At 34.2% G+C, this 25,221-nt stretch overlaps 3 protein-coding genes across 6 annotated transcripts; 2 read left to right on the forward strand and 1 right to left on the reverse strand.

Moving 5' to 3' along the window:
* Positions 1–5,947: 5,947 nt before the first annotated feature.
* Positions 5,948–13,065, forward strand: LOC120213122 (imidazole glycerol phosphate synthase hisHF, chloroplastic-like). Of its 4 annotated transcripts, none has more exons than XM_039211271.1 (20): positions 5,948–6,062; positions 6,531–6,714; positions 6,812–6,900; positions 7,014–7,108; positions 7,323–7,426; positions 7,837–8,006; positions 8,127–8,241; positions 8,651–8,706; positions 8,800–8,838; positions 9,006–9,104; positions 9,351–9,413; positions 9,532–9,594; positions 9,707–9,789; positions 9,916–10,024; positions 10,125–10,178; positions 11,016–11,103; positions 11,281–11,318; positions 12,330–12,435; positions 12,647–12,813; positions 12,900–13,065. In XM_039211271.1, the coding sequence occupies exons 2-20, from the start codon at positions 6,543–6,545 to the stop codon at positions 12,957–12,959; spliced, it is 1,770 nt and encodes a 589-aa protein (XP_039067202.1). In that variant the 5' UTR covers positions 5,948–6,062; positions 6,531–6,542; the 3' UTR covers positions 12,960–13,065. The 4 variants fall into 4 exon arrangements, with proteins under 4 accessions (XP_039067202.1, XP_039067203.1, XP_039067201.1 ...); XM_039211272.1 differs by having other exon boundaries at positions 5,968–6,057; positions 6,516–6,714; XM_039211270.1 differs by having other exon boundaries at positions 5,971–6,066; positions 6,516–6,714.
* A 2,773-nt stretch (positions 13,066–15,838) lies between these two features.
* LOC120213124 (betaine aldehyde dehydrogenase 1, chloroplastic-like) lies at positions 15,839–20,651 on the reverse strand. The gene is made up of 15 exons (XM_039211274.1): positions 20,455–20,651; positions 20,226–20,368; positions 19,884–19,964; positions 19,656–19,804; positions 19,184–19,276; positions 18,937–19,060; positions 18,759–18,824; positions 18,611–18,677; positions 18,343–18,419; positions 17,197–17,310; positions 16,972–17,049; positions 16,743–16,894; positions 16,591–16,651; positions 16,337–16,443; positions 15,839–16,113 (listed from the first exon to the last, which is right to left on the reverse strand). The coding sequence occupies exons 1-15, from the start codon at positions 20,561–20,563 to the stop codon at positions 16,023–16,025; spliced, it is 1,512 nt and encodes a 503-aa protein (XP_039067205.1). The 5' UTR covers positions 20,564–20,651; the 3' UTR covers positions 15,839–16,022.
* Positions 20,652–21,950: 1,299 nt separating this feature from the next.
* LOC120213121 (pentatricopeptide repeat-containing protein At1g79490, mitochondrial-like) lies at positions 21,951–24,617 on the forward strand. The gene has a single exon (XM_039211269.1). The coding sequence runs from the start codon at positions 22,073–22,075 to the stop codon at positions 24,545–24,547; it is 2,475 nt and encodes an 824-aa protein (XP_039067200.1). The 5' UTR covers positions 21,951–22,072; the 3' UTR covers positions 24,548–24,617.
* The last annotated feature ends 604 nt before the right edge of the window (positions 24,618–25,221 follow it).

Raw genomic sequence — 25,221 nt, forward strand, 5'->3', positions numbered from 1 at the left:
TATGAAAACATGACATATGTGACATGTGAATTAAATGGAAATGATCTACGTGTAAGTGAACTACATGACTATGTGATCATATGAAAAGAAGCTATGTGATACGTGATATGTGAAAGTGAATTACAAGTTTATGTGAATATTTGAAATGAAATAAATGATAACGCCCATGTTATGTGTCATGAGAGCTAGGGGTATAGTTGGCATGCCAAGAGTCGAGGGTCTACTCGGTTCTTTAGGACATATGTATATTCTTTGGAACATGTGTGAAGTCTCGAAAGACACATACTTGATCCCTAGCATATGTATATGATTCTTAAGGAATTCTACGTGGTCCTTATGGACATCATTATATGGCACTACGGTGCAATTCTACGGGCACTTCGGTGCAATTCTACGGGGCACTTCGGTGCATTTATACGAGCTGTGGTGACAGCATAGTGCACAACCTCTATAGACTCACATATCGATAGTTCTCACATATATACATGGGCTAATCCAGAGATATGAACAAATATAAGTTAGTGGTATGATAAATACTATAGAAATGATATGATGTTGTGTGTGTATAGTGTTTGATTGAAAAAGTATGTGATTATATGATAAACTGTTAATGATGACTTATGTGTATGTATGTATTTACTGCAATTAATCTGATATGATTTTATACGATATGAAAAATGCATGAAATTGCTGTAACATGATAGAACAGAACATGCATGTATCAATATAGGTTTTAAAGTGCATTATAAGTTGTTATGCCTCACTAAGTCTTCGACTTAGCGTGTGATTGTTTCACACGTAGGTTTCGAGAAGAGTAAGGAGTGTTGCGGAGCAAGACAGGTCAGTTTTCCTTACCAAAAGATCAGATCAGAAATATTTGACAAAGTATGTATTTGGTTATGTATCAAGTGTTGGCATGTAATAAGTCGTTAAGTACGAGCACTCTGATAAAGTCTTTATTTTGATTTAAATAAAGTTTTAAATTTCCCGGGATTTTTCTTAAGAGTCAAGGTTTGAAAAGTCAATGTGACACTTCGGATTCGTATCCGGGTCGGATACGGGTTGGGGGTGTTACAGTACATATCTGAGATAAATTCTTGAGACACCTTCAGAGTTTTTCTCACTCGAGAGATTATCACTTTCCTTGATCGTTCTGAACGACTAAATGCTCTCCTGTGATCGAGGGGGTTCTGGATGTTCATTTCAACTATAATTGGGGTAGTATTAACCTGACTCCTTAAGTTGACCCTTGCCTTACTGGTTTTCGGCAAATCTGATATAGGTATCTGAGGTGTCTTATAGGTTATATCTGCCCTATTCTTTCTTAGAACTATGGGCCAATCTCGAATTACCTCCATGGGAGCTTTTTGATTTCTTTTCCCATTTTCTTGCGCCCGATATTATTCGCAGGATTTGGTCACATTAGTTTTTGTTGAAGTAACGATTTCTGGGCATTGAGCCTTAACCCCTTCTTTTATCTTGCATTTTTTAATTGCTTGCTCTAAAGGATCTTGGAAATTTCCCTCCAGGTTACCAGGAACCTTAGCTGAACAATTTGGAATTCCAGTTTGGTTTATCCAAGGAACATCCTTATAGGTCCAATTCTCATTTGGAGGCCATTGTGGTTGAACAAGTCGTAGAGTAGTTAATCTGGTTGAGAGCATTTTTGGATGCAATTTTCAATTCGAATAGTAGAAGGGAGGAAATTAAAAACCCTGCACATTTCTTCTTCTTCTTGATCACTCTATAAGGTTTGGCACCACGTTCAACTGAACAAGACCTCACTGTATTAATCTCAGCTTCTTTCTCGACAGTATTGTCAAATCCTCTTATCTTACCATTCTTGATAGCTATCTCGATCATTTCTCCACTCATGATGATGTCGGAAAAATTATTAGGGGCAATCCCTATCATGTGATTAATATAGGGAAATTTTAATGTACTGATGAACAAGGTAATGAACTCCCTTTTAGTCAATGGTGGATGCACTTTAGAAGCAACGTCCTTCCATTATTGTGAATATTGTCGAAAGCTTTCATTGCAATTCATATTCATGTTTTGCAGTATTGTTCGATTAGGGGCCATATCAGTCATGTGCTTGTGTTGACCCAAAAAGGCTTGAGCTAAGTCCCTCCAAGAACGTATTCGAGTACGTTTTAGCTGAGTATACCATTTAGATGCAGACCCAGATAAACTATCTTGGAAATAGTGGACCAACAACTTTTCATTCTCCACATAGACAGTCATACGACGACAATACATAGTAATATGATATGATCATGCTTAATATTACGCATTTGCATAATATTTTGTCTTTCCTTGGCCGCATAATATTTTGTTTGATCATAAAACTTTTTGTCCATTTACGGTTTCTTTCCAATTTGATGAACAATCTTTCAAGTCAACACCTTTTGATTATGCTATGATCATGCAATGCAAACAAAAGAAATCAATATAGACAAGTTAGAGCAAAATAAAAAATGAAATAAGAAAGGAAAAAAATAAATTGGTTAGTAATTAATGGAAAGAAAAATCCTATCTATCAAGGTGTAAATCCTAACCTCATGCTTTCTAATTCCATGCTTTGTTTGGACTAATTAACCTAACTGTATGATTTCTAGTTCGCATGCATTTATTCAGGAAAAAAGAAAATATAATATTAAAAGCTAGGCCTTATTTCCCCTTTGTGTACACTTATGGAAATGATTTCGGTATTGTCTTAGATCAGGAGAATTTCTAGGGTTTATTATATGCAGAGTTTCAGTTCTAGGAGTAAAGGTACTCGAATTGTCCTTGTTAGTGCCCCTTGGGCTGCCAACCCTCAATCATAGTCCACTACAGACTTAAGCAGATTGAGTTCAATCTGAGGGGACACATTTCCCTATGCCTGACATGGAGAATAAATTCTCACGAAGACATAGGATATATGAACCCCGAAAGTTACTCGCTAGGTCTGACACGGAGAATAAATTCTCACGAAGACGTCGCTTTCACTCCCACTTAAAAGGGACAAGCTTGATTATAAAGCTTATGTTATGCAATGCACATGTTGTGTGTGAGGAGAAATTTTCAAACCTCTGACAAACAAATAAATAATGAAATTTAATACTTAAAATAAAAATATTAATAAAAAATAATATATATAAATATTATGAAAATAATAAGTATATATAAAAATTTTCAAAGGAAATAATTATAAATTAAATATATGAATATTTAATTTCTAATTAATAGAGACAATTTATAATTGATTTTAAAGTTTGACCTGTCCCTAGTGGAGTCATCAAGCTGTCGTAACCGATTTTCGCCCGGGCACGAATTTTTACTTGGCGGGAAAATTAAAATGAATAAATAAATAATTTTAATTTAAAATAAATATTTTGAGAGTCGCCATTGACCCTTTGGGTTATGTAGGTCAAATACCTAACAATAATCTTTTAAAATAGTTTTTAAGAAAACATAATTTAAAAGATAAATTGATCTGCGTATAACCAAAAAAAATTAGTAAAGAAGGGATTCGTGGTCGATTACGTTTAGGGAATGATTAACACCCCTATAACGCCCAAAATTGGTACTCATTAATTATAATTTGTCTCTATTATTGGAAATTAAAAATTCAAAAATATATTTAATTCATAATCCTGTTATTTCAAATTAATATAATTTTAAGAAAATATATTAATATATATATATATTTATTTATAAATAAAATATTGATTTATTTAGAAATATCAGAAAATGACTTATAGGTGCTTTAAGACAACCCATTTCTTAATATTAAAAAATAAATAAATATTAAAATTTAAACAAATATATATATATATATATATATTTATATGACTAATATGAAAATAATAATAAAAAAATAATTAAAGTAATCTTAAACATATCAAAAGTAATAATAAAATAATATTGCAAATAAATAACGATCAAAATCAAAGAAATTAAAATTACAGTATTAAAATGTAAAATAATTAAACTTAGTGCTTTAATTAAAAATATCACAAGATCTAGAGACCTATAGTGTAATTTAGCCATAAATATTAACAAGTGATTAAAACATAAATTAATAAAATTATAGGGTTAAATCATGACATTTAGCCTAAATATTTAAACATAGATATACGGTGACTAAATTATAAATAAAATTAAATTCAAATATTGAATTAAAATATATGAAAACTTATTATAGTGACTAAATTATAATAAAGAAAAAGTAAAATATATAATTAAAACGTATGAAAATTAATTTTAATGACCAAATTACATAGATACAAACATAGAGGGTATGCGCGTATGGTTTGACCATACGAGTAATTACACAGGGACCCCTCCCCAAAACGACCCAAAATCTGGCCCTCTTGGGTCATTTCCCTTTTTTTTCTTTTATGGCTTCTCTCTCTTAGAGTGAGAAGCTATCCATTCTCTCTTAAATCCTCTCATCGAGTTCCGGCCGGCCACCGTTTCTGACGTCGGCCATCATTGACGGTGGGCGAAAATTACCAAAAACACCTAAAACCTAGATCTGATCGTCTTAAGGTCGAATTCGGTCTCTATTTCCCTTAAAAAGTCTTGGAATTCCGTAGATCTAAATTTTTTACCTTCGAACTTTTGGTTCCACGGTGGCGGATGGATGCTACGGTGAGTCTCTTTTCCTCTATTTTTTTCGGCTTGTTGTTTGGTGGTTGTTTGCTCTCGATTTGGCTAGTATCTTCTTTCTCTCTGTTGCTTTTGGTTTGCTCTGTTCTTGGTTGTTGTCCTCTCTCGGCTCCCTCTGTTCTTTTTGTTTACAGGTAAGTTGAAGATTTATAGTCTCGGTGAGACTCTCGTTGGATCGAGTAAGGATGGTGTCCTTCGGTGAGTCACCAAACTATGTGGTGACTCACCATAACGTTGACGTGGGTGGCCATCTGGCCTTCTAGAGGTTTCGTCGGAGGCGTCGGCGTGGCAGCGAGCGTCGACAGCGGGGCGTTATACCACCTAGCAGTGGAGTGTCGGCAACGTGTAGACGTGGGGCGACTGGAATCTTTTCAACGGCGACGTGGCCCTAAGGTATCATAACCCTAGGGTTTCGTCTGGAAGGCTCTGGGCCGTTGGATCTTGCCAGATCCAACGACTGTTAATTGATGACGGCTGGAGAAGATGTTGTAACCCTAGGAGGGTGTCCTAGACCGGGTCAAGTGTCTGGACTGGGTTGTAATTGGGTCACTGTTGTAATTGGGCTCCAATTTTGGGTTTGTAATATGTAATAATTATATTTATTAATAATAATAAAAAATATAATAATAATTATAATAAAAATAAAACGGACCAAAAATTTAGTGTCTACAGCGATATATTTTTTCTTTGACTTCATTATGCAATATGGTCGAAACCCCCAGTTCAAAACTCTTTAAGCCTAAGCCTAATATATATTTTTAAGCTAAATTATTGCTTTGAGCAGTTTTTTTATATAAAAAAATGATGATTTTGAGATTATTCAAGTAATATATATATATATTAAGGATAACATCTTATTACAAAATGTATTTTTTTTAGTTTTATATAGATTTAAAATCGTTAAATGAATGAAAAATATATAATTAGAATTAACAGTAAGAAATAAGAAGATTTTCATTGGAAAAACAAATAATTTATCTTAATCATCTATTTTCATTCATCCAACGATCATCAATCTATATAAACTAAAAATATGTTATATTGTGTAAGTAGATCATCACTGTTTTTTGTATTATTAATATAAATTCAAAATATATAAATAATTTAAAGACAATTTTAACCTTTTAATAAATATTGGGCCGAACCTATTGGACTTGGAGACCAATATAGCTTAATTTTATTTCTATTCTGTATTGAGAAACGGTGCCGTTTCGAAAGATTTGAATTTTGATCTGCTTATATAAAACCGATGTCGTTTTATTCTAAAAAAACATCTGAAATACCTAGATCCCATAATTTTCATACTAACCGCTATTTTCAATATAACTCGCCTACATTGCTGCCGCCGCCGTCACCACCACTGTCAGTGGCTTAGGCCATCGCAATTTGTAATTGAGGGTGCGGTCCGTTCACTCCTTTATTTTATCTTTAGGATTGCTAATGCATTTTACACTTTTCTTTGGGCTCATTTCCAATGTGGATTCATATGAATACTGATTTGAAGGATCAAACATCGTTCCATTGCTTCTATGTTCTTTTATTTATGAATTGTCCTTTGAAAGGGTGATTCTTGAGTTTTTTTTTTTTACTTAAATTTTACTGTAACAGGGAACGAAGTTTGATTTTAGATGAGCTAAATTTGATTGTTTGTCTGCTTAGTCACTCTAATTTTCAACGAAATGTCACTAATCAATGCCACTGATCTTAAATGAATGAAAGATTGTTTTCTCTAAGCGGGTTTTGAAGCTTGTTTTATTTGATCTTCATGATCTTGCTTGAATTTACTTTCCAGAAATAGCATGAAGAAGCTTTGCTGAGCATTTGTTGTTAAACTGAGTTTGAATTGTTTCATGAAGCTTTGCACTAAACAACACTGTTCTGCAATGGAGGGGATGCCTTATGCTTCCTTTACGAGCTTTGCAACAAAATCGTTGTCGTTTGCTTCTCTGTCACCATCTCCAATCGTAACCCTCCGCCAAAAGAGTCAGAAAAATACTCTAAAATCAGTATCTCCTCGAAAGCTTGTTATCTGTGCTTCATCTGCTTCTAGTTCAGGTACTTTTATCGCAAATCTTGTTGGGTTTGATGAAAGATAAAAAATATAATAAACTTATTTTATTGTACTTCTAAAATTATTTTGGTGCTTTTTTAGGGTCAGTTGTGACGTTGCTTGATTATGGAGCTGGAAATGTTCGGAGCTTAAGGAATGCGATTCGCTACCTTGGGTTCGAGATAGAGGATGTAAGCAATTTTAGCTTTAAGAGTATGATGATAATTTGTATCATTCTAATTGCTTTACATAGAAGAATGCATAGTAAGTTATAACAGTATTCATTCTTTTGATTAAAATGTAGGTGCAAACTCCTAAAGACATTTTGAATGCAGAACGCCTTATCTTTCCGGGTGTCGGGGCATTTGCTTCGGCCATGGATGTACTTGTCAAGACAGGGTATGATTTTATACTGACTTTTTCTTTTAAAAATTCAACTAATTTATTTATCACCACTAAATAAAATTTAAATAAAAGTTCTAACGGTATGTGACTTTGTAATTGGCTGAAAATATTTCCCCTTACAGGCTTTTAACGATAAATGATACTCTCTTTTATTTGGCTTTCGGATTCTAACTTAGTTAATTTGTCTTTCATTTGCCATTTTCTTCAGGATGGATGAAGCATTACATACCTATATAAAAAATGACCGCCCATTTCTGGGCATTTGTCTTGGACTTCAACTACTTTTTGAGTACAGTGAAGAGAATGGACCAGGTCAATTTTCAAACAATCTTTTTTTTTGTAAATCTTCAATATCTATCTATTATTTGTGTGTGTGTTATATGATTATGACTTGGTAAAGTTTCTATGCCTGTAGACTCTGTCATGAGTAGAGGTGTCTGCTACTCATGACTATACTCCCCACTATATGATATGTTCTATCATGTGGTTTAATGAGAATCTTTCTTTGGTGTTTTAAATTTGTTTCTTATTTTATTTTTTTAATATATATTTATAGATAGCTTCAAGAAGAGATGAAGCATAGGAAGAAGGAATCAACAAGAGAAAAAGGAGATACTAATTAGTCACCATTTTGCAAATAGAGAAAATTTATATGTTTTCTTCCTTTTTATTTTCTAGTTCTTAACTTTCCAACTTGACTTCATTGTGTCTTTTTGCTTCAGTAAATGGTCTTGGCTTGATACCTGGTGTGGTTGGGCGGTTTAACTCTTCTAATGGTTTTAGAGTGCCGCATATTGGCTGGAATGCTTTGCAAATTGCAAAAGACTCTGAAATTCTGGAGGACGTTGGAGATCAACATGTCTACTTTGTTCACTCTTATCGTGCCATGCCAGTACGCTCTTCTTTGTCGACCTCTTAATTGATTCTCACTCTTGCACATAATGTGGATGTTGAAAAAGCTTTAAGCATACCTTGTGCTGTTTGGTAACCTATATAATCATATTTTTGGTAGTCAGATGATAACAAGGAATGGGTTTCATCTACATGCAACTATGGTGATGATTTTATTGCGTCTATTAGAAGGGGAAATGTGCATGGAGTTCAGTTCCATCCAGAGAAGAGTGGAGGCAAGATATTTTGTGTCCTTAGTTTTTATCTTTTGTTCTTGTATGTTTCAGATTTCAAAATACATAAGTTTCTTCCTGTTGGTATGGGAATGATTTCTGACATGCAAATATCAAGTGAACAATTTTTCCATATTAGATTCATCTTCTGGTTTTCTATCTTTGTGAAAAAAGAAACTATAAGAATCCTATTTAAGACATCATGTGTACATGTAGATCATCAAAAGTAGGATTTCTAATGTATTTGTCCTGGCTTTTGTAGTTGGTTCCTCCATATACTTTACAATATACTTGGTCCTTTTGATTATAGGACAATTTTCTTCGTAAAAACTTTTTCATCTTTTTTTCGGAACAAGTGTATGACGTAATAGCTAACTCGTTTATTGACAATAAGTTGATAAAATTGTTTCAGATGTTGGTCTTTCTATATTGAGAAGGTTCCTACAACCAAACTCACGAGGGACAAAGGTAGTCATTGTCCTTGGTTTTAATTTATCTAGTAATTTCTATTAACTCTTATTTTCATCCTTCTAACAATCTGAATGATTAACTTAAATATAGAATCCTACTCAAGGGAAGGCTTCAAAACTTGCTAAGAGGGTAGGTGTTTTCTGAAATTCGAATTATTTTGTATGTTATTCTTGATTTTATTTTCTATGCACCGACTTTTCTTCCCTTTTTAATTACATATCTCTTTACTATTGAAATGTTCTGCTTGATTTCATGGATCATATGTATCTATTCTGATTGCTTTATCTTCCATTCAGGTTATTGCTTGTCTTGATGTTAGGACAAACGATAAAGGGGATCTTGTTGTGACCAAAGGGGACCAGTATGATGTAAGAGAGCACACAAAAGAGAATGAGGTAACCCTGAGGTCATTCATTGCTCTAATCTCGTCATCTATTTGAATTTAAAGTTTAGATTGGTAGATACCTAATTCAGAATTGAAAAAATGGGATGTTCCCTTAGATATAACTGGATATAAGAGTTGAAAGAGTTGAATTATGTAGTAAAACTTGTTTTTTTTCTTGTTGATCTCCTATATTATTTTTAATCTAGAGAACATATGTGGATTCAGTGTTGTTTTAACTCGTAATAAACTTTTATAGGTGAGAAACCTTGGCAAGCCAGTAGAGCTTGCTGGACAGTATTACAAAGATGGGGCTGATGAGGTATACTTATAGCTTTGAAGCGTTCTATGTTTATAATGCAATATCGGCAATCATTTAGTCTCTCCAGAGTTTCTTTAATACCTTGAACATTTTCTTTCTTTTATGATCTAAATTTCAGGTCAGTTTTCTGAACATTACTGGCTTCCGTGACTTCCCATTAGGCGATTTACCAATGCTGCAGGTTTTGACCTTTAATTGTGAATATAATTTTACAGTGTTCTTAATTTTTTTCTTTAGAGTTTGTATGTTTGCAAATTTATATGAATATTTATATTAATTTCTGTGTATTGCAGGTATTAAGACATGCTTCAGAAAATGTTTTTGTTCCACTCACAGTTGGAGGTGGTATACGTGATTTTACAGATGCAAATGGCAGGTGTGCTTTGTTTTGTGCTGTGTTCTAGTGCTTTATTAGGCATTCTCTAATACTGCAGCTTTAAGTGTCCTTTGTGTAATTAACCAACACAATTTTCTATACAAATTTACTATATTTATTTTTCAGGTACTATTCTAGTGTGGAAGTTGCTTCAGAGTACTTTAGGTCTGGGGCTGATAAAATTTCCATTGGGAGTGATGCGGTTTATGCGGCAGAAGAATATTTAAAAAGCAAAGTTTGCAACTTCACCACATTAAAACTTGTAGCTTAGAGTTAAGATGTTACACATGCATAATAATAGCTACTACTAATAGTTCTGTAAATTCTTTTTTTAGGTAAAGACGGGAAAAAGCAGCTTAGAACAAATTTCTAGAGTTTACGGAAACCAGGTGATCCCTATGTTTTTGATGTGTTGATACCTGTACTGATATGTATCCATGTATATTTGTAATTTGTTAGTCTTCTTCACTAAAACATGCATACTTCGATTTTAGCTGATTGTGAAGTTTGCTTTTTCTTGCCCGACATTTCAATACAGTATACAGAAGTAGTTGCTTTTTGAGGAAAATAAATGTAAAGAACAAGAGCAACATGGAAATGGTCGATGGATGGATGGATGAGAAATTTAAATTAATATACATTTGATTGGGCCTGTATGATAAACATTTTCATATGTTGGTTTATATTTTAGTTTAGCGACATGTAAGTTAGAGAAAATGATTGAATGTTGATGAATTTAGTTGTAAGTGTTGATTCTCGTAGACTACCACCTTAGGCTTTGCTTGGTAGGGTGGAAAGAAAGTTGGAAGGATGCCAAATTAAAGGGGTAGAAAAGTAGAAAGATGGGGGGGGGGAAATTCTTTCCATTGGTGTGCTTGGTAGGGAAGATGGAAAAACTGAAAGAAAATGTAATTTTCTTTCCATTCAATGCTTGGTAGAGTTAAAAAATGGGAGGAAAGAAAATTAAGCTTTTGAAAAATACATATTTTGAACTAACATCTCTTTCATATTTTTGCTCTTGTTTTCCTTCCAAATTAGAGTGATTTATTTGTACACATGACAATGGAAAATGACCACCCTCACTTTTTTCTCCTACCAAGTGCACTCAAAATTTATTTTTTTTCCACTTTTCCACTCCCTCCTTCCATTTTCTCACTCAACCAAGCAAAGCCTTCAATTTTCAATGAATGAAATTGTAATGAATTAATTGAATGTTTACTTGACAGGCTGTAGTTGTAAGCATTGATCCTCGTCGAGTATACCTTAAAAGTCCTAATGATGTCGAATTCAAGGCTATAAGAGTCACAAAACCAGGTAAAGAAGATTGTACTGTTTTTTTTTTATTAAACATTCATATGAAATCTACATTGTGCCCTTGGAAAATCCTACGGTGTTAGTGGAAGATAAAGTTTCTAACGACGTGTTTCAAGAAAAAGTTTACAGTTTCTTTTATAAGGGTGGTTTCACTAAAACATGCCTTTCTGGTGTCAGGTCCAAATGGAGAAGAATATGCTTGGTATCAGTGTACGGTAGGCTTATTTGCTATCTGCCTTTTGCATGATAATTAAAGCATTCATCTAGATTAACTTTCGAGAACCACTAAAAATGCACACGTAAGACCTAGGACCTAAGCAATGAACAATCATTGCTCACGTAGGGTTTTCTTTCGAGAATATCTAAAGCAAATGTTTGGATATAAAGAGGGAGATGAGAATGCACGAAGCATATAGATTTTAGAGGGGGAAGGAAGAAAATGCATGAGATAGGCATTAAGGTTGGCACTTAACCATGAGTACAAAGAGTGCAGTGTCAGGAGAAAAGAAGAATAAGGAACTCAGGATGCACTGGAACAGTAGCATGTAAGCAACATTCAAACACATTGATATAGAAGGAAAACATGTGAGAAGAAAGATGTAGGCTATGATAAACTAACATTGTCTCCATTCTCCAATGAGTGGTGCTTTGCCTGGTTCCCAATCTTTGTGACGAAGGAGCTTTTATTTATTTTATAATATTTCATTATTTTTTTCTCAGTTTTATGTTATAATATTTATTGATTATCAGACATATGATAGACGTCTGAGGCTAGGGCTTGTAGGTATTCTTAGGTATCTTTATGGATTAGATCTAGGGTTATGATTAAACTTTGCTTGCAAGAAAGCTATACTATATAAGTTTTCAGGCTTTATAAATTATAACCAAGACAATGATCCTTATTATTTTCTTTGAATTAATAGAAAATTTAGAGGTTTTTCCATATTTTATTAGGCTATAATCAACCGGTTGTAGCTAATTTGGAACTTGCAAACCCTTAATGCCATTTTCGAAAACTAGCATGGGAAGGCCACTTTCACAAGAAAGAGACATTATTTTGCATTTTAACTATTGCAACGTGAACCATATCACGTTCTTGGGGCTTTGTTTAACAGCATAATGCATGTATAAATATTACTTATACATGGTTAAAAGATAATTTTATTGTTGCTTGTATTTCAGAAGTTTTACCGTATGCATATCTTTAATGGCTTTCTGTTCCTAAGGTTAATGGTGGACGTGAAGATCGACCGATTGGAGCTTATGAGCTCGCAAAAGCAGTTGAAGAACTGGGAGCTGGAGAAATACTATTGAACTGCATCGATTGTGATGGTATAAACAACTTTCCTGTCGCTCAAACAATCATCCCTTATAATTAATTGCTTCTGTATGACATTCCCATTTCAGATGACTGCTTTAAAAATTAAGTCGAGATTTTTTCGTTTTCTCTAACCGATGATTAAGTCAACATTCCCATTTCAGAATATTTGGTTTATTCCTTTCTTTTTTGCTTGTTTAATGCCTATTTGATGACTTTTTTCAGGTCAAGGAAAAGGGTTTGATATAGATTTAGTAAAGTTGATATCAGATGCTGTCAGCATCCCTGTAATTGCAAGCAGTGGTGCTGGTGCAGTTGAACACTTTTACGAGGTATTCACAAAATCAAACGCATCGGCTGCTCTTGCCGCCGGCATTTTCCATCGGAAGGAGGTAAGTATTCAATGCTTTTTAGAATTTCAGGCAAGGCTCCATTAAAACAAACTCTTATTACAGTTCTTCAATTGCTTGGGGTTTAGGTTCCAATTCAGTCTGTAAAAGGACACTTGTTGAAGGAAGGTATCGAAGTAAGGATCTAATCAAATCTGCAAACTTTTAAATCTCATCTGTTTTGGACGTTTTAATGCATTTTTGGGTTTGATTTGTACAACTAGGATGTTGAATTTAGTTTGATCTTCATTCTTGTATCGAAAAAATTGTCCGGATAGTAATCGATCTGTGTAAAATACCTATGTAGTTTCAATTACAAATAAAAAATCGTTTTTTTTTTTTAAATCTTGAATTATTCGAGTCGAGTTATTCAAACTTGAAATTCAATTTCGGTTATCAGGTTTAGATTTACCAATTCAAAAGAATCAAATTTTACTGTTTTACAATTTAATTATAGATTTTCGTATTTCTTTAATTCCTCCATTTTAAGTCCTAATCTATTGTAGTTTTAATTCCACTTTTTTAAAATTATTCTTATTTTTTTATTTAGTCCCTTAGCTTTGCATAATTTCCTTGTTTCTTCAATTAATCTTTCGTTTTAAATTTATTTCTTTTATCAAATTTAAATCACATGCTCCACTAATACTATAGAATATATAATATCAATTCCTTTTATTAACAAAAAATTATTCTTTATACAATTCAATGTTGTTTTATTCAATTTGGTTATTTGATTGATTTTTATTTTTGCAATTTTTGTCTTTCATCACTTCCTTTTATATATTTTTTTTGGTTGCCCTCGTGATTTTAAGGTTTTGCCTTGACTAATCCGAATCGACCCGCGTCGCACACTTGCCTTTGGTGGGTGAATTTTCTATTATGAATTTTCTGCATACACAAAGGTTCAAACTCGATATTAAGCGATATTAAGTTGCTTATCACTTTAACCAATCCTTGTTGGTAATAACTTTTATATCTTTACTTCACAAATCTTTCATATGTGAAAAAGAATATATCTTATATGATTAAGAGAATTTCATTTAAATTAAAATCATTATGTATCATAATATTATATAAGATTACAATTAAGTTTAAAGAGGAACTCAAACCACTCGATTTGGATTTTATAAATTCGATTCAATTAAAAAAATTAAATAAAATTTGAATCATAAAATAAGATTTGTTAACTAAATTAACTCAAAACTTTTTTCTCGACTTGATATAATTGGTTTAATCTTGGTTTGTGGTCAATTTGGTATTTGTTTCGAACCGAGATTGAACCGCGACAAAGAGCGCAAGACTTACTTTTAACTAGCCATTGAACATCCATGACATAGATGTTTGCAGTTGAAAAAACCTTACAAGAATCGCCATCTTTAAACTCTTCCAGGCAAATAACGCATTCAATTTGTTCTTCACTTTTGTACTGAACGATGGTCCTGAGCATAATTGACCTCGGAGTTACGTCTGGCTGCTACAACGATGGCGATCTTTGCATGCTATGATCAGCCATTAGATGACTCGGTATCCAGTTTTCGTTATCGCGGTTGATATCTTCGGCGATGCCCCCGCGAAAACTAGAAAGCACTAGTTCACGTATCTTAAAGTAAAACTCTACCATGAAACCTATGCATATGAAAATGAGATTGTACACTACAAGGGTAATAATCATAAGCAAGTGTGTACCCTCCCAATGTTGCAAACCCCACAAGCAGTTCCATGATCCGCATCATACCCTATGCTATACTTGGTAATGTCATGGTGAGCTAAAGATACTAAAAAAATAGAGTTTAAATCCCGGAAAAGAGTATATCAATGTCACTTAACCAGTAAGACAATGAAACCAGTAAATCAATGAAACTATCAATTAAAAGAAAATTGTGTATCTAAATAAATTTAAGTACAAATTCAATTATATATAACTTAAATAATAGGATTTTATACTCGTATATATTAGGGTTTTTAACTTTAACATACGATTTGATTTAAATTTTAATTAAATTTAATATGACTTTTAGTGACATTTTCCTTTCTGTCGCTATATAATGCAATTCAATTTTTACTTCCCTAATGTACAACAGGATTTCCTTTTTCTCACTCTTTCGCTTTCTAATTTGGAATAAAAGAACATTTTTTCCTAATTACATATAAAAAAAACGAGTTATGACTAATTGTAGAATATGTATCCAGAGTATACCTTTTCCTAGGGATATATCGAAAGTGGACGGATGGAAGTAATCGTTATTTTGATAATTTTAAATTAGTAAATATTTTAGATATTTTCTTTATATTTTTAATTGATAATTTATTTTTATCCCTTAAAATTTTATAGGTTCGTGACTATGACAGTAAAAAAAATGTTTGTATGATTTCTCTTTAGCGTAACTATGAAGTTGGGACATAGCTAACATTTATGTCATCTTCTTCCTCTTCTTTTTTCCTTTTTTAATTTTTAATTTTCTTTTCATGAATCTTACGCTCGAGGTATAGCTCGATGCTAATGCATAGTTTTGCTTTTAATTCCTTCATCTTTGTAGCCCTCACCAGCATAGATTTAAGTAACGTCGAGTACAAGAATAATAACCATTATATAACAATAATGATATTGTCTGAAATTATTATTGTGAAAATAATAGTGTAAAATAAAATCATACTAATAATAATGTTCATAACCATAATTTAACAGGTAGTGATCAATTACGATAATAACAAAGCGTTATTTTCATTATTTTTCTATTACGATAAAATTAAAAAGAAAATCAAATTCTTGAGCTGCTACTAAGTTCTGAAATGCACAACTTAAGAGATAAGAGAAGTGTCAATTAAGAGTTTTTAACCACGTGTTCTAAAAATCGTTAACTAAAGTGAATTAGTTTTTAAAATTAAGATAAATAACTTTAAATAATGCATAAAAGATATGTTCGTTGACAATTTAAATTTAGAGGTAAATTTTAATGAATACTTTTAGAACTTTGTTAATTTTACCATTGATAAAATAGCTTCACATATATAATTTACCATGCTTAGGTCATCCGAACCAACGTCCATGTCAACTATATGTGCCGTGCAAACGCATACCTCAGTTTTAGTATACATAACATTAGATACCAGTTCTATATACCGTTTAAAACATTTAATATGTAAAATGAATTCTCATAATCCATTTGGTGCCGGATTCTCATGTCGTAAATTCAAACCGACCAACGAAATTCTCACAGCTTCGATGGAGGCCTATACCATCCCCATGGTTCGTTGGAGACATACTGTGTAACTTGCTTCACACGCAAGAAATTGTCAAGGCCCCTGAAAAAAGAAAGGCCAGCAAAACCAATCAACTATTAGGAACAGCCCTGTTTCTTTATAATGAGGAAGAAAAAAAAGATTGTTTCTGTGATGCAAGGAGAGCGCCGGTGCAGAGATTTCATCGACTCACATATGCTTTTAACATTTATAAAAATCCAAAGGTAAGAGCGGTAATAATAATATGACACTGTTATACTATTATTTGGATTATCGGGACGAATACCATTCACCGAGGTCACGCCCGAAGCCACTGCGTTTGTTGCCTCCCCATGGGGCTTGACAGAAGCATGGCTGTGAGCAATTTATCCACACAATGCCAGCTTGGATATTCTGCAAAACAGGGGAGGAATAAGAGAATTCACTAATAAATTGTTTACTAAAATTTATATTCTTTCTACTTTTTTGCTCTCCTTTTTTTCGTTTTTCACTTCAAATAATAGCTGAAAATTTCATCTAAAGACCACAAGCAACCCTCACCTTGCTTATACGATCACATCTTTCCAGGTCATTTGATATCACGGCAGAAGCCAAACCATAACTGGACATTTTATAAATAAAAAAAATTATCATTCTTTAGACCAATCAAATAGCAATTTACTGTACTTCAACAAGAGAATTCGACAACTTACGGGGTGTCATTTGCCAGTTCAAGGGCTTCCTCTTCGGTACTAAATGTCTTGACACAAAGAACAGGTCCAAAAACTTCTTCTCTCCAGATTTGCATGGAAGTTGTCACGTCAGTTATTATAGTTGGTTCAAGAAAAAATCCCTTCTTTAAATGCTGCCATGTATTTCTCAAATATAAGAAGTGAAAACTTTTAGACAGAAGCAGAGCCAATAATGAGAAGCAGATAATACCTTGGGACGGACTCCACCACTCAAGATGGTAGCACCTTCACTCTTAGCGATCGAGATGAATTTCAATATTTTCTCATACTGCAGTATATGAATTAAAGTTTGAGCAACTAAAGATAGTAAAACTATAGGTATTACCATGTCTAACAATCCACACTTTTAGGTAACATCGTCTGACAAATCAACCGAATTTACAAATGATACATATTGCTCAAACAGAACCCTTACCTGTCCTGCACTAACAACGGGGCCAAGCCTGCATCCTTCTTCGAAGGGATCAGAAATCTTAATGTTTTTAACCCATTTCACAAGCCTGTCCAGAAACTCTTTTGCAATGTTTTCCTGAGACAGTTGAACATGCATTTTCACAATGAGAAGAGGGAACCAAGAAGAAAATAGGAAGGGCATTTAAAATAATCTAGCTTTATCTATTGTAGAACATGAAAGAATAATATTTACAACTCTTTCTCACTACACCAGAAATGAGAAATCATGTCTTACTAAAAGAAATACAAAGAGACCAGAAATAAATTTCAGCACGAGATTGCAATAGATATGATGTTTTAGACCACAGCACCAAATTTATAGCAGCGCAGATGGGAAATAAAGTGGTATGTTAACATGGCAAACTGTCTGCAAAAGCAAATAAATCATTATACGAGTAGGGAGGCGAAAGGTACATAATCTTGTGATTACAGCTCTTACTATTCGTTCTGATTTAATAGCTTATCAGATGAACACTAGAAGGATAACATTTCTGGCTGAAACGCTGCCATTTGCTTTCTATTTGCCAATTACATTCCTGAAATAGTCTGCTGCTGACCACACATTAGGCTTTTGACATTTTACATTGGGATCCATGGGAAGTTGATTGGCATGGTTATCCAATTTGCAGAAGAAAATACCCTACGGAGCCAATCTAGGCTGCATGGTATTGTTACATCCGTGTTCTTGGTATTGATAGTTCAGCTCATCAAAGAAAACGGGAACATCTCAGCCCGGCTAAGGAAGATTGAAACCCCTAAGAGAGAGACCCAAATCTCTTAGATTACTGACAACAGTTCTGCTTATCTTTCATTAGATCCCTTTAGATAGAGATTACAATAATTAAATATGTATACACTAAATAAATTCCTACAAGAACACAACTTATATTCTAGGAGTAAACAATTAACTTCCACCAAGAATAATAAAACAACTTCTTTTATTAAGGTGCTAACAAACTTCACCTAAGAAAAGTAAAACAATTTCATTTATTATAATTATTAAGAGTCATACGTCCATAACAGGCATATAATACATAAAAGTAAATAAGGAATTATGAACAGATGAAATGCATAAAGAAAGCGCAAACAATATCATCAATAAACTTACATGTAAAATAAGACGGGATGTTGCACTGCAGATCTGTCCATTTGTCCAGAAGCAACCAAATGCAGTCCATTCAGCAGCTATTGAAATCACCAATAATTTTATTAAACAACTTTGTAAACATGGAGTCAGGAAAAACAATATCAACGTGCAGTATAGCTTTCTAATATGATAGGTTTCAGAAACCTTGTATTTCTCGACCATTTGTTTCTCAAAGCAAGTCCAACCGTATGGAAACATATGCTTAAATTGTAATTCAGATGATACTAACCTTTGTCGAGGTCAACATCCTCAAACACAATGATTGGGCTTTTCCCACCAAGCTCTAAAGAAACAGGCTGCCAAAGAAAGCACATAAGTAATTTAGTGCACAGACCATCAAGGAAAAACTTTTTTTTGTTTCCAGAACTTAAATATACCTTCACTATTTGAGCAGCTGCGGTCATTATCTTGCTCCCTGTTGCATTGCTTCCAGTGAAGGCAATCTGTTTAAACTAATCATTAGAATTTGTGCCACTGTTGATATTTATCGAATAATAGTCAATAACTGAAATCAGCAAGTCATAGAAGAGCTTCAATGGATGATGACAATCTAACCTTGTCAACGTTGGGATGAGATGCCAAAGGAGCGCCAGCTTCATGGCCCAGTCCAGTCAGAATGTTCAGGATACCGGGAGGAAGACCAATCTCCATACACACTTCAGCCAGCTCCAAACAGGTGCTGGAAGAGAAAAGAATGCAAACGTAATAAGCAGCATCGTTGGTTCCAAATGCAAAATATAAACCAATATTCTCAAATTGTCATAAAAACTGACAAAATATGGCAACTAAGTTGAGAACATACACAGATGCCAACTCTGAAGGCTTCAGTATTGCAGCACAACCTGCAGCCAAGGCAGGAGCTACTTTCCATACAGCCATCAATAGTGGGTAATTCCTTCAAAACAGCAGAAAAACAGCAATATGGAATAAGGAATTATTGTCTTCAAGTCACCACCAATGTATGAGTACAACCAATTATGAAGCCTTATAACATCAAATGTGCTGATCAAACCTATAAATGTATCTAATTTAACTTGCAACTAGGACAACAATTATGCAATTACCTCAAAAGGTAAAATTAATACAGAGGCATAATATCATGCAATGCTCGTGCATATTTACGACACACCAAAGAAAAAGAATAGTGCAATGCGCACGGATTAGCTTTGTAAGACCTTTACTTTTATTGGTGTAACTGGGCAGAGAAGTATGATAATATTTTGAAATAGTTATACACCAATTGCACAAAGCACAACAAATTAAGGAGATAGTACCAAGGAGTAATCAATCCAACAACCCCAATTGGTTCCTTAAGCACATGACTCTTAAATGTCTCCAAAGGAAGAGAGACGGGAGCCTTTTGCTTTAAATCTAACCCTTCAGCAAGGTCTGCATAGTACTCAAAACATCCAGCAACATCCTCCTGAATGAAATGAAAAAAACAAGTAAGAAAATACCCTAAACAATGAATCACAAAACCTTCATCAGCGTGACAAGCATACCATGTCCCAAACTGCTTCATCAAGTGGTTTCCCACAATCAATTGCTTCGAGCTTAGCAAATTCAGTTTTTCTCTCTGTAATCTGCACCACTCAAATAAACTCAACACATCAAATCAAGCAATACAACCAATTCAAAGATAAACATGTTCTTCAGTTCATGCAGAAATGCTAGAAAACCTAGTTAGAAGAAAACAATCAGAAAGGCTTATAATGAAGTACATAATTTTACTTCATCTGCAAACGCCACCATCATCACTTTACTTAAAATCTCAAAATGAATGAAGTTATAGCAGACAAATCGTACACGACTAAATAAGTTCACAGCGTGTTTTAACTTTTAACCTTAGCAGCGATGGCGCGTAAATACTTGGCACGGACAGCGCCAGAAGCTGAAGCCCAATCCTTGCCTTTGTTTCTAGAAAGGGCTCTCCGAGCAGAGGCAACCGCGATCTCCACGTCTTCAGATGTAGCTGCCGGAATATCACCTGAAAAAAAACCATGGAATAACCTCAATAAAAAACTAATCAAGAAAACAAAAAAGATGGATGGAACAAAAGGAAAAGGAATTGACCGATGATCTGTTCAGTGGCGGGGTTGATGATCGGGATACGCTTCTTGAGAACAGGCTCTCTCCACTGGCCATCGACGAATAACTGTCTCCTCGGAACTTGGACCGCCATGTTTAACGCAGTTTAAATTCTGGTTTAGTTTCACTGTCGATCTCCGACTTAACAAGCGGTGTGGATTAGGAAGCTTTCTGGTTGATACTGTGGAGTCGGTGAAAATAATCAATGTCTTCTCTTCCACGTGCTTATTGTCTTTGGAATTGGGAGGGTATATAATAATAATAAGGCTAAACTACAAAAATGATCACTAATATTTAAATAAATTTTTATTTTCATTTTCTCTATTGAAATTTCAAAAGTAATGAAACTGTAATCGGTCACTTGACCGTTAAGAGTGTTATCTCCGTAACAGAAGAAGAAGAAGATGATGAATCAGCTTTACCCAAACATGCCAAATCAGCTTTTTGTTACAGAGGTAACGGTACTCAACGGCCAAACAATCAATTTATTACAAAAGATAACGTTAGTGATTATTTTATTACTTTTAAAATTACAGTCAAAAAATAAAAATTTACTCAAAACATTAATGATCATTTGTATAATTTATCCTAATAATAATTAAATATATACTTTTATTAGTTACTCCTATTAAGTTAACTTTTCTTTGTTAAGTATTATTCGCATATAATTTGATTGATTTTATTTAATTAACTAAATTATTTGATTGAAAGATTGATAATAATCATATTATTATCTTTATATAATAAATCGGTCACGTATAAATAGTGTTGAGCAACGAAACCAAAAGAAATAAGAAATCAATTCGAATCGAACTACGCTATTTAATTTAATTTAGAATTTTTATTTTGTAGTTCAGTTTAGACATACTTTCCTTTTGAATTTTCAATCTAGACATACAATTTCATAATTTGGTTCAATTTCGATATTTTCTTATAAAATTCGATTACTCCAAATCAAATCAACTTTAAAAAAAATAATAATCTAAATCAATTTCATTTAAAATTTGTTATAAGATAAAACTTAAATCAATAAATTCATAAAAATAATATAATATTACTATTGTGAATTTAAATTTGGATATTTGTCCGCGATTTAAATTTGAAGTTTACATTTTACTTTTAAACTGAGTTTGAAAAAATAATGAACAATTAAAAAAATTAAAATTATATTGAACTAAACCAAATTTAATCATTTTATTTTCTATAAAAACTATATAATATAAATTAATTAATTTTTATTAAAAATCAAACTGAAACCAAATACACTCTTAACTTTTACCCAAATTTTGGTGCTTGTCTGGTTCTCATGATTTATTTTGACTAATTCGATTCATATCATACACTTAATTTTAATAAATAAATCTTATAACAAATTTTCTGCATAAAAACAAATTATTTACCGCAGTAGCTAACCGTGGATAAAATTCCTTTTTTTTCTTTCTTAAATGCTTCTAAAACCCTCACTTGAGATATTACCAACGCCAGAGCAGATCAACTGGTTTATGGTTTTGGCTTCCATTGGGGAGATTACCAACGTGAGAGAAGACTATACGGTACGCTTTTCTACATCTTGCTAAACCCTGGTTTCCCCCCATCAATTTCGATGCTTCATACTTTCAATCGTAAATTTTGCCATAGAAATCTCTACTTCATTCTCAAACAAAACCCCCACTTCAGCACTAGCTCTTCAACAAGCCCGAATTCCAGCAGAAATGCACTCAATAAATGTTCCAGTAGCTTCAGTTTATTTGACTCTTCAATGGGTATCAATCAAATTTCCTTCCCTTTTAATGTTTCTAAAACCCCCAATTTGATTAGAAACCCAAGTTTTATCAGAAGCTACTGTTCTCGTGAGTGGACTGGGGATATAGATTACTTGGATGAATCGGGCAGTGTTATATACTCTGGTAAAGGTATTCGGTCAGTCGAGCCGGGGCTTGATGATCATGTTATGGTGGGTGGGTTAAAGAAGCCAATTTTGAATACCTCAGCTGTTGCTAAGATTGTTGAGGTTGTTAAGAGGTGGAAATGGGGACCAGAACTGGAGACCCAATTGGATAAACTACAGTTCATGCCTAGTATGATTCAAATAACTCAAGCCATGAAGGTTGTCAAAGAAATCGATGCATCATTGAGTTTATTTAGATGGGCAAAGCGACAGTCTTGGTACGTCCCGAGTGATGAGTGTTATGACATATTGTTTGATGGGTTCAATCAAAGTAGAGACTTTGGTGCGATTCAGTCATTGTTTGAGGAACTGGTTCAAGAGTCTAGTGGTAATGGGGTTTCTTTATTTAGTGCCTGCAATCGTGTGATTCAGTTTTTGGCTAAAGCTGAGAAATTGGAGATGTCATTTTGTTGTTTCAAGAAGGCTCAGGATTTGGGTTGTAAGATCAACACTCAAACGTACAATGATCTTATGATGTTATTTTTGAATAAAAGTTTGCCGTACAAGGCGTTTGAGATATACGAGAGCATGCAAGCGGCAGGGTGTTTGTTGGATGGATCGACATATGAGTTGATGATACCTAACTTGGCGAAATCAGGTCGGCTTGATGCAGCTTTTAAGCTATTTCAAGAGATGAAAGAACGGAAGTTTAATCCAGGCTTTAGTATCTTTGCATCTCTTGTTGATTCGATGGGGAAAGCTGGGAGACTGGACACATCAATGAAAATCTACATGGAAATGCTGGGTTCTGGGCATCGACCATCTGCTACTATGTTTGTTTCTTTGATCGACTCCTATGCAAAGGCTGGGAAGCTTGATACTGCCCTTCAGCTTTGGGAGGGGATGAAGAAGGCTGGTTTTAGGCCGAATTTTGGCCTATACACGATGATCATTGAGTCTCATGCGAAATCAGGAAAACTTGAGACTGCAACATCTATTTTTAAAGAAATGGAGAAAGCTGGATTTCTACCCACTCCATCTACGTACTCGTGTCTCTTAGAAATGCATGCAGCATCTGGACAGGTTGATTCTGCAATGAAGCTTTATAACTCAATGATAAATGCAGGTTTGCGGCCTGGATTGAGCACATATACGGCTCTTTTAACGCTCTTAGCTAATAAGAAACTTGTGGATGTTGCAGCAAAAATCTTACTTGAAATGAAGTCTATGGGATACTCTATTGATGTCAGTGCTAGTGATGTTCTAATGGTTTATGTTAAAGATGGTTCCGTTGATCTTGCCTTGAGATGGTTAAGTTTCATGGATTCATCTGAGATTAGAACGAATAATTTCATAGTAAGGCAGTTGTTCGAGTCATGCATGAAGAATGGTTTATATGAGTCAGCAAAGCCTCTCCTTGAAAATTATGTGAACTCTGCTGCGAAGGTGGATCTGGTTCTCTACACATCGATTCTTGCCTATTTGGTACGATGCCAAGAAGAACACGATGAGAGACATTTGATGACAATCCTTGGTTCTACAAAGCACAAAGCTCATGCTTTTTTGTGTGGACTCTTTACTGGCCCGGAACAGAGAAAACAGCCGGTTTTACCATTTGTGAGGGAATTTTTTCAAGGTATCGATTACGAGTTGGAAGAAGGGGCAGCTAGGTACTTTGTCAATGTTCTCCTCAATTATCTTGTTCTCATGGGGCAGATTAACAGAGCTCGTTGTGTTTGGAAAGTTGCCTACGAGAATAAGCTTTTCCCGAAGGCAATAGTTTTTGATCAGCATATCGCTTGGTCTCTTGACATTAGAAACTTGTCGGTGGGAGCTGCTCTTATAGCTGTTGTACACACCCTCCACAGATTTAGGAAGCGAATGTTGTACTACGGAGTGATCCCTAGGCGCATCAAATTGGTTACAGGACCCACTTTGAAGATCGTGGTTGCACAGATGCTGAGCTCCGTAGAGTCCCCGTTTGAAGTCAGTAAGGTCGTTTTAAGGGCCACTGGAGACTCTGTTATGGAGTGGTTCAAAAAACCGATGGTGCAGCAGTTCCTTTTGAATGAGATACCATCGAGAGCCGACATCCTCATGCACAAGCTGAATATACTGTTTCCAAGTTCTGCACCTGAAATCAGGTCACTGGCGCCACCTAAACCACTCATTGCAAGGAAGCGAATCTAGCCTTGTGTACTGATAGTTTATACAAGATGTTTTGTTTCAATGATAACACCCTTTAATTTTCTTATGAATCCAATTCCTTTTCTTTAACTTTCTGTCAAAATCTGAAGTCTCAAAATATGATGAGATTTATGGTATTACACAAGGAAAATTTAAAAATGGTGCCGATCCATTCGCCGAGCATGATCGTTCTGGTCACCATTGTGATCTCATTCGCAAACCATCAGCTGTTCCAGTTTTGTGGGCTGAAGGTGAATCAGGTTGCCCTGTTTGCAACTCCTGATATGGGATTCTTTTGCCCTGCTTGCAACAGGCTCTAATACAGCCAACCATGATGAGACCTGTTAGAAACAGTATGTATGCTCCATTGAGGGGGCTTATATCTGTCCACCAGCTCCTTCCACCAGATGCTGATGATTTTATGTAAATTTCACATCCAAAATGTCCAGAATCTAATTTTATAGATGATTTTCCACCGAGATTTGATGAGATGTTAACCTAAAGCAGACAAAAAAGACGGCAGAACTATGATTGAAACAAAGATTCAAACCATAAACCATTTGAACTTTGAAATATAACCTTTCTGGATTGGTGTGCTGGTACTGGAAGTTATGTTTAGCATGTGAAACGGTGACATTCACTCTCAGGGCGCTCTCACCTTTGTTCTTCACATATAG

Source organism: Hibiscus syriacus, unplaced genomic scaffold (assembly GCF_006381635.1).
Source record: "Hibiscus syriacus cultivar Baekdansim isolate YM2019G1 unplaced genomic scaffold, ASM638163v2 tig00110020_pilon, whole genome shotgun sequence".
NCBI classification, from domain to species: domain Eukaryota; kingdom Viridiplantae; phylum Streptophyta; class Magnoliopsida; order Malvales; family Malvaceae; genus Hibiscus; species Hibiscus syriacus.